This window comes from Choloepus didactylus, chromosome 12 (assembly GCF_015220235.1).
Source record: "Choloepus didactylus isolate mChoDid1 chromosome 12, mChoDid1.pri, whole genome shotgun sequence".
NCBI classification, from domain to species: domain Eukaryota; kingdom Metazoa; phylum Chordata; class Mammalia; order Pilosa; family Megalonychidae; genus Choloepus; species Choloepus didactylus.
Window position 1 is genome coordinate 5,072,808 of NC_051318.1, and position 9,597 is coordinate 5,082,404.

General features: G+C 44.8%; 1 protein-coding gene across 5 annotated transcripts in view; it reads right to left on the reverse strand.

Annotated features, from left to right (window-relative positions):
* NBEA (neurobeachin) overlaps window positions 1–2,106 on the reverse strand; it is a 637,956-nt gene extending 635,850 nt beyond the window's left edge. For 3 of the 5 annotated variants that reach the window (XM_037800588.1, XM_037800589.1, XM_037800586.1), the window contains exon 1: window positions 1,830–2,106. In XM_037800588.1, the coding sequence (XP_037656516.1) occupies window positions 1,830–2,078 (249 nt within the window). In that variant the 5' untranslated portion in view covers window positions 2,079–2,106. The remainder of the gene's footprint in view (window positions 1–1,829) is intronic. The other 2 variants (XM_037800590.1, XM_037800587.1) reach the window with 1 other exon arrangement.
* Between the last annotated feature and the right edge of the window lie 7,491 nt (window positions 2,107–9,597).

Genomic DNA, 9,597 nt, shown 5'->3' on the forward strand with positions numbered 1-9,597 from the left:
AATAAGTATTTTGCTTCCTTTCTTAATCTACTGTATATCTACAGAACCCCCATCTGTTAAGAACTGATACAGCATATATTGCTCCTGCTGCAGAGTCCCAACTGGTTACACATTCAGATCAGTTTCCAGCTTGAAGAGCTCTACTGCCTCTTACCAGGCTAAAATGTACTGAGTAAGCACACAAATACTCATCAGAATAACCTAATATTACATCATGTGAAGTAAAAATGGTATCGTTTAGATGAAAACTGGAAGAAACGTAAAATGTGTTCCCTTAAATTTACAGAAATACAGTACCTACTAACATATTAACATTTTGAAATGCCATCTCTTTTCTATGAAAAATAAGGGGAAAAAAAAAAAGCAAGCACTGACCTATTTGCAGCTGGTTAAAATTAAAACTCCCAAGAAAACAATGTTTCTGTTAGTGTTTTAAAAAGAATTTGGTTTTATCTACGAACATGGTGACATTTTCCCAAACTTACATTTGACTTTGTGTAGTGATGTATTTGAAGGGAATGTGCCTCAAAAGTAGAAAGTGGTGTTTTGTGTTTAAACAGCAATAAACATAACAATATTAAGACTGCTATTTTCTTAGCAAAAAGAAAAAAAAATCAATTTAACTTTTTTGTGAACTTAAGAGGTTCATAAACCGAAGACATAATCTAATCCACGTCTCAAGGCACCACTGCTGTAACTGCAGCTTTCTTTCAGTTTTCCAACAGATCAAATAAAAATAATTGCTTAGCCAAAAAATCAGATGGCACGGGCGTTATAAAATCCCCCGGCAAGCATATTTTTATATCCTTGTGACTCCACATCAAATACAAGACTCAACTGATTGCTCCTGAATCAAGCCTTGCCTTCCAAAACCCAGCATCATAGCATGTCAAAGACTAGACATTGCAAACGAAATTGTCTAAAAAGCTTCGCTGCATGCAGCAAAAACTGCATCTACAAAACACTGAAATCGAACTACTCTTAATTGTCTACAATTTGTGAGTCTCCTCTCCCCACTCCTCTCCATCTCTTGCCCTGACACCTTGTAGCTTCCTGGCCTATCCACGGACGGCGCAGAACATTAAGTCATGCTCAGTCCTGCAGTGACTCGTCGGCAAAGAACCCGAACCGAGCGCGGCGCGGACGCCTTTCCGCTGGTCTCCATCCCCAGGCCACGCTCTCGCAAGGCAACCGAGACCAACCTGTGCGATTGGTCCTCCCATTTTAACACCTTGTGCGCACAAAAATGGCTAAGAGACGCGCGGACTGGGGGCAATATGACAAAGGAAGGCAGGTTGCCCCAAAAGGGGGTGGGGGAGGTGGGAGGACAGCCTCGGAGGACATTTAAGGGCCGAGGCAAGCTGCGGCGCTGCCCTCCCGGCTGGAGAGCATCACGCCCCGGCTGCTCAAGTTGGAGCCGACGCGCTCCTCGCGTCTCGGCAGCGCGGGGTTCGGAGTCCAGGGGCGTTCACCCTCCGGGCGCAGCCCCGCCGACAATTCAGTAGGGAGCAGAACCCGGGGGGGAAGGCGGCCTCCTGCCCCCTCGCGACCTCTCCCACCGACCCCAAGCCCTAGCGGCGCGGGATGGTGCGCTCGCAGCCGTGGGGGTGCTCACAGCGGAGCCGGGTGGCGGGGAGATCCGCGGCGCGCAGAGGCCGGAGGGGAGCTCGCCCGGGACCCCGGGGCGCCGGGGCGCGGGCCCGAGGGGCGCGCAGGGGGCAGAGGAGAACTCGCTCGCGACCCGGGGGCGCAGAGGCGCCAGCCGGGGAGGCCGGACGCCGCTCGGGACCGCGGGGCGTGGGCCCCAGGGGCGCGCAGGGGACCCTTACCAGGTTGAGCACGGTCTCCACGATGTCCCTGTTGCTGACCTCTCCGACCTGTATGAGTCCGATAAGCACGGCGAATTTCATGCGGATGTTGCGGATCGGAACCGAAGGGTTAATCATGCCCGCGGAGAGCACCACCGCGCCGGGGCCGCACGCGCCCCGCGGCTCCCCCGGGCCGCCGCCCCCGACGGCGACGAGCGCCGCGGGCGGAGGCTCCAGCCCCGGGCCCGGGCCCGGCTTCTCGCTCGCCATCTGCCCGCGCCCGGGCAGCGGGCACGAGCCGCCTCCGGGACCGCGACACCCGCCTCGGCCCCCGCCCCCGGCCGGCGTCTCGGAGCCCCGGCATCCACCGGCGCCGGGCCCGGCCGAGGAGGGGGTCCCGGGAGGCTCCCCGGCGCTGCCGGCGGGCGACAGTGCCCGCCCCGGAGCCGCCGCCTCTGCGCTCCCGGTGCGCCCGGCCTGGCCCCGGCGGCGATGCGCGAGCGGCCGCGAGGAGCCCCGGCGCTGGCGCTCGGGCTGGCCGACGCTGGGGACGCTGCGCCGCGACTGCGGCCGCCACCGTCGTCGCGAAGCCCCGACGCCGCCGTTCACGCCGCCATGTTGCCGCCCCCTGCCTGCGGTGGGGCCGCTGCGCCTGCGCGCCGTCTGGGGGCGGGGCCTGGGCGCGCCCCCTCCCCGCCCTGCGCCCCGCCCGCCGGCGCCCGGCGTCCACCCCGACCCCTCGGAGCCGGCCGGCAGGTGAGCGGGCGCGCCGCGGCGGGGGCGCGGGCGCGGGGGCCCGGGGGCCCGTCCCGGCGCGCCGATTCCCCTGGGGGCGCGCACGGCGTGCGCCCGGCCGCCGCTGCCCTGCGCGGGTGGGCTCCGCTGGCGGGGGCTTCGTGGTCTCGGCGCTGGCACCCGCTCGGGCGCGCCGCACGTGCCGGGCCAGGTACGGGAGTGGCAGCCGCCGCCGCGTCCCCTCGCCCTCCTCTCGGCCGGGCCTCCCCGGAATCCCCCAGAGGAACCCTGGCCGCGGGAGCAGAGAGCGGCGCCCCGCGGGGACCGCCTGCGCTGTCGGGGGAAGGAGGCAGACGGTGGCCCGGGCTTTTCCCCAGCCGTGAGAGGCTGACTCCTGCCCGCGCTGGCACGAGAGACAATCGTCCCACAGCCGCGCGCTGGCACCCGCCCGGCAGCCCGAGGAAGGCTGCGCTGTGTCACTCTTGGGGTAGGTCAGTGGGAGCTACAAGCCCACCTTTTAAAAATCCCCAACATCCTCAGGTCTCAGGCCAGTGAGCCTCCTTCTTCCTGGGCACGTACAGTTCAAAGGAATTTTGAAATTATGTAAAAATATGGATGATTCTCACTGCCAGCCATGATCCGAAATAAAACTAGATTTCTGACTCTGCACAGATCTAGAAGCAGAAAAAAAAAGGAATTTTAATAAAAAAATGAAAATACACAGTCATCTTGCTGCTGGTATTGAATAAAAGCTAAATAAGCATGACTGTGGTTTCATCCTCAAAATGAAGGATGTCATTTTCTTTCATCTGTCATGAGGTACGCCCTTCTCAATAAAGATGCATTACAAGCTACCGGAAATAGTATGTATACTGAGGTATATTCAAATCATTTTAATTTTCATTTCCATTGAAAAAGTCAGTATACAAATCCATCGTAATCCAGTTTGTTTTTCTCCATATTTAACCCAATTCCACTAATCAGATTGACTCCCATGATATGCACAGGCTATGTATAAAATAATTCCTCAAAACCAGTGCTAAGGATTCATTTTTGGTTGTGTGTTTGTTTTAACTTGCACTGAAGTGAATGAATTGTTAAAATAGTGAACCAGAAATTTCTGAAAGAAATGGGTAACTGGTATATCCATTTAAGTTAAATAGTAATTATCAAATGCCAGAATAGTTGAAAGTGTATGGGAAATTTACGAAACCTGTAAGTATTGATAGTGTCACTTGAGATATGATGAGATTGAAAAATCCTGTGACATTTATAGCCCTCTGTAGAATTGTCTCTCCCTAGTATCACCTACTGTCACCAGCATTGTTTTCATTTGCAAATTTAAAATGATATATCTGTTTTAAATACATAAATCCAGACTGAAAGGTCGTCACTCTTGCTTTATTTCACTCCACTGTGCATATACTTGCAGCTGGTTCTACTTCTTGCTATTTTTAGATTTCTACAGCGTGCTTTCAAAAGCTGTGACAACCTGAACTTCCTGTTTGCTTTCTGAATGAATAGCTTAACATCATTTAAATATTTTCACTTTGATTTGTCCACTTTTGTTTCTTAAGAAGTATGTGTGTGTTGTTGTTTTTCATGTTTGTTTTTCTTTAGTATAGATAGGGAGTTGGTAAGGAAGATATTGGTATTTCAAAGTAGGAAAACCTCACTTCTTTTGTACACTTAATTCAGTTTTAAAGATAGTTAAGAGTCTGCCAATTAAAAAGTGCTCTCCAGTGGAATATGATTCAGCCATAAAAAGGAATGAAGTTCTGATACATGCTAAAACATGGATGAACCTTGAAGACATCTCATGTTGAGTGAAAAAGCCGGACACAAAAGAGCAAATACTGTGTGATAGCACTTAGGTGAATATCTAGAATAGGCAAATTCATAGAGATAGAAAGGGGGATAGAGGTTACCAGAGGAGGGGGGTGGGGCATAATGGGGAGTCCTGGCTTAATGGATACAAAGTTTCTGTTTGGGTGATGAAAATGGTTTAGTGTAGTGAATGGCAGTGATGGTAGCACAAGATTATAAATGTAATTAATGCCACTGAATTGTACACTTAAAAAGAGGGAAATCGTATTTTATATATGTTACCACAATAAAAATAAAAACTAAAAAATACTCTCCTGAAGACTGTCAGCTCCTCATCGGCAGTATGGCACCATGGGAAAGTGCACAGGCTTTTGAATCACACTCACAACTTACTAGCTGTGTTGTTTACACACACTATTTGAGCTTCAGTCTCTTCGTGTATTAAACAGGGATGATCAGTCCTGCTCCACAGGAAGTGAGACTCCAAGGCAGTTAATGTGTCGCCGTGTCCTCAGCACCCAGGCTCAATGTATGTCAAGTGACTGCAAATGCATCTAAGACCGATTACAGCCACAAACAAGTCTTCATAACTGCAGTTATACATTTTCAATACTATTCCCCAAAGCATGAAGATTAAAAAAGAGAGTATGTCTGTTTCCTTCTGGCTTACAAAGCTTATTTCCCTGCTAATGTGCAAATAACTTTTGCATCTGCCCTGATTTTTTTGAAATAAAAGACAGCTATATGATAATAGAAGCTACCTAAAATGTTCATTTTTAAATCTCTAGATTTAAAAAAAAATTGTGAATATTAATTTTGTATAAATTTTTGCCTTAATAGATATACACACATAATTCCAAAGATAAGCCCATGAGTCTGGGGTTTCACGAGAAACTGTTGCTTGATGGCCAAGAACACGTGCTCCAGATTCAAAGGAACCTGGGTTTAGATTTCAGTTACACTTATCTGTGTGATCTAGGACAAATGACTTAGTTTCAAAACCAACCAACATCTTACAAAACCCAGAGTAAGGGTATTAGTACTACTTAAAAGGATTAAAGGAGAACGTTTAAGGTACGTAGTAGAGTACCGAGTGTCAATATATAATGTTTCCCTTTGTTTACTGTATGAAAACACCATGGTATAGTTATTTTTGTGTTTTCAGCATTTAATATACCTGGCATGTAATTTACATTTAATACATGTATTCAAAAATAAATGAATGAATAGATAAATAAAAACAACAGTTCTCCAGGTTAATATTCCCATGTTTAAAGAACAGGTTTCTCACCTCCTCTAAACTTTTATTTAATTCATCTGAACACAATACTCCAAATTCTAAGTGGATTCTCATAAATATAAATCAGAGGGAAACTCTTTCTTTACCTTTAGAGATATAACTTCTGATAATGTAACCTCAGATTGAATTAGTTTGGTTTGGCTTGGTTTGGTTTTCTCTAGCAACATGACACTAATGGTTCAGGTAAATGCAAGCTGCCTGGTGTTTGTCATGATGTCAGCTCCCCAAAATTGTTGGTTCCATTCCCCTCTCACATTGAACTTACTGGCAACTCAAACGACAAGGTTTTTGTTTTGTTTTGTTTTGTTTTGTTTTAGACATACTGCTGCTAAGCCACATCTCCTCCAGTCATTTTACATGTTGATTTGAAGATCTAAGTGCAGAATTGCACATATCTATTTAAATTTCCTTTGCTATTCATTATCCTCTGCTGAAGTCTTAATCCTGATTATATCATGCAAATCATTTACTGTCTTATTATTCTTATTATCTTGTTATCTGCAAATTTGAGAACATTCCTTCTACATCATCCAAATATTAGATTGAATAGGATAAAAATAGAGCTCTCTAGTCACTACAACATTCTGGTTAAAATCAAATCACATTCTTTAAACTGTGGGTCCCAACTGTTAGTGAGTCATGAAATCAACTTAGTGGGTTGCAACCAGCAGGGTTTTGTTTTATTTTTTAATGAAATAGAATAGAAAATCTAACATTGGAAATATCAATATGCATCCATTTTGTAAGGATATGTACTGTTTCATAAAACTTTTTGTTTTAATTGTATACACACATACACATACATATATATACATGTGCTTACTTGGTCATGATATAAAAACGTGTATCTTACTGTGAGTCGTGGTCAAAAAGTTTGAAAACCACTGATTTAAGTTGCTTGTAAACAATCGTATGCTTTAATTGTTCAGCTGTTAAGTTAGTTACCATACTGTGCTAACAACTAGCCCACATTTCTCTAACTTGTCTGAAACGATGTCATAAGGGATCTTGACAACCAGTTAACTGGGGTCTGGATACACTCTGCCTACCCCCAGTTGAGCAAAATTAAAATAAGAAATACATCGATGCAAATTATCATGATCAGTTTTTCCAATAATTATATTAAAAACCAAACAATGAGTTTATTCTCCTTACACAACTCACTGCTTCCTTTTCTGATGAGCTAACCATCCTCTAAGCTCACCTAGAAGTGACACCAAGCTACTTGCTCTGAATTTTCAAGAATCTACCTCCTCCTTCTCCCTGTGGCACTTCTGCTTTTCTGTGACTCCTCAAATGCCATTGAGAGCTGTTCAGTGATCTAGTTTTCAGATTCTTTCAGGATCAATAGGTATAATTTGTCCTGCCTCGGGGTCTTGAAGGCATTTAGTTAAGTGCCTATTTACAATTTCCTCACCAAACTTAAACTTCAGTTTCTTCCAATTGCTATTAGTGCTGCCGTTTTCACTCCTCTACTTTTTCTCCTGAATAGAGAGCAGAGACACAAAATAGAAATTCACTATTTATTACCTAATTTAACCCTGTGTGGGAATGATGAAAATGTTGATGCTTAAAGTTTGGAATACCTACTGTGTGCAAGAAACTAGATTAGTTGAAATAGATAATGCCAAAGTTTCCATTTAGAGAAATACTGGGTTCACACATGGAACATCAATCAGCAAGTCAGTACAAGAAAAAGGTCAGATGAATGGTACAGAAACAATAAGTACCCTGGAATTTCAAAAGAACCAGAGATCATAAAAACATCCTTTGCGCACATGTACCTCACACCTTTACTTGAATATCCACACAAATGCACCAAACACGCATTCCTATTCTCCATCCAGTCAGCCAGTCTGCCCATTCTCCCTTGGCAAGAGGGCTGGTGGGCTCGGGTTCTTTCCTTCTCACTGCCATCATCCCCGTCCTGACTCGAGTCCTCGTCACATCGTACCAGCTCTCATCTCCACACTCTCCCTTCTCCAGTCCACCCTGGACGTGCCTGGTCTCCCAACAGCTCCACCTGGGTGGATGGATTGGTGCTCAGGAATTTTTACTTTATTAATCACAATAGTTTCTACACAGATACACGTCATCAGCTCAGTTAATGACATGTCTCCACACACATTCTCTCTGCCTGGCAAATGAAATCCAGGGTCCTCTCTCTTCCCCACCGCACCCAGGCTGCACCGGAACCCAGCCTGAGGCCACTGTCACATTTATATCAAATTTACCAGATGGAAGATACTAAAGGAGATCAGGAAAGGTCATTAACAAAAAGAAGAAAACCGTCTTGTTTTGCCTGTTTCAGTAAAAGCTGCTCACCAAAAGACGATGTCTAGAACTAGTCTGGTTTTAGACTTCTGTGCCTATCACCATTCAGAAAATTCCATCAACCATTTCTTTCCCTGGAAAACATTTTAATTTTGGTAAAGTATATTGGACAAAAATCACTCAGAATAAACAAATTGTTTTTAATTATGTTCATTAAAATTAACCAAAATCTAGTTTCATAGTTCCCTTAATAAATTACTCATTTTGCTTTTCTAGCAAAGATTTTATGTGTCTAACTAACCACGAATCTCCTACTTCCTCTTGAAAAGTATCACCATTAGATTTCTGTATAATTATAATAAACAGCACAGACCATGAGTGGAGGGAGAAGAAGACATGCAAAGTGGAAATGTCCAAGTGACCTTTAGAATAGTCAGGCACTGACCAGAGTCTCCTCAGAATAAGAGATGGCATCTTATAAAACTGTAGCCCTACTAAGAAAGAGCGCGTAGGATCAAGCAGAGCCTGTCCTGGTGCATCGAGCTTTGTGTTGCAGCCCTTCTCGGGTACCAGCGCCATGGACAAACCAGTGGAAGAAGGGTGTGAGATGGCCCCTCGGTGGTCAGTTAGCAGCTGGTACATGGAGAACCTGAAGCTTGACTTCCCAGGGCTATGACAGATCTCCTGTCGCTTAACAGGTAGAAATGTAGGACCAGGGTCAGAAAAGAGAGAGAGGTAAAAGGAAGGTAGAACAGGGAATCTGACCCGTACCTTCAAACCGAGAGTTTAATCGCATGTGTGTTGAGGTATACGTTTGATATAGCCCCTTTGTTGTTAATGTAAAAACAGCTAAAAAAGTAAATAGCACAGATAATCATATGGTTAAAAGGAGAGCTTAAAGGATCAAGATGCTTAATCACATTTAGTGTTTATCTGTTATCATGTATCTATTAAATCTACATGACCGTGTATATAAAAATTCATTTCTATTTGGCTAATCTAAGCTTGTGAGAAGTTGCTGGAAGGTCATATGTGGGCCAGTTTTATCACTCATTTATTTGTTTACGGTAAAACAAGCTCAGCCAGATTTCTTAGACAGTGGTGAGAAGGCTTTATGTTTCAGGGCTATTTGCGTTCAGTGAGGCATAGTAAGAAAAACCACCTGGTTGCCTTCATAATTCATACAAAAGTGTTTTCTTTTATAAGCACAAGAAATATCTCATATGGTTACATTATGAAATTAGACACTTCTCCCAGTCATTTCACTGCTTTTTTACCATTCCCATCCTAATCCAATATAATCCTTTGGCATATGGTATATAACTTAAGGAATCAGTTTTGAAATCAAATAGATAGGGTTCAAATCCAGACAAATTGCTCTTGAGCCTATTTCTGCACCCGTAAAATATAATTACTTCATATGTGTTGCTGTGAGGGTTTGAAGAGATAAGACATGTGAAGCATTTAGAACACTGCCTGTAGTCAGCCCTCAATAAATATAGAAGTTGTGATTTTACATCAACACAAAAAGAAGGCTTAGCAGAGCTTTGTGAGATTTCAAATTATATAATTAGAACACACTAATCTTCTCCGCATATCTTCTCTTTAACTCATTAACTCAATTTTCCCCTCTTCAAATAGCAAATAAGACAG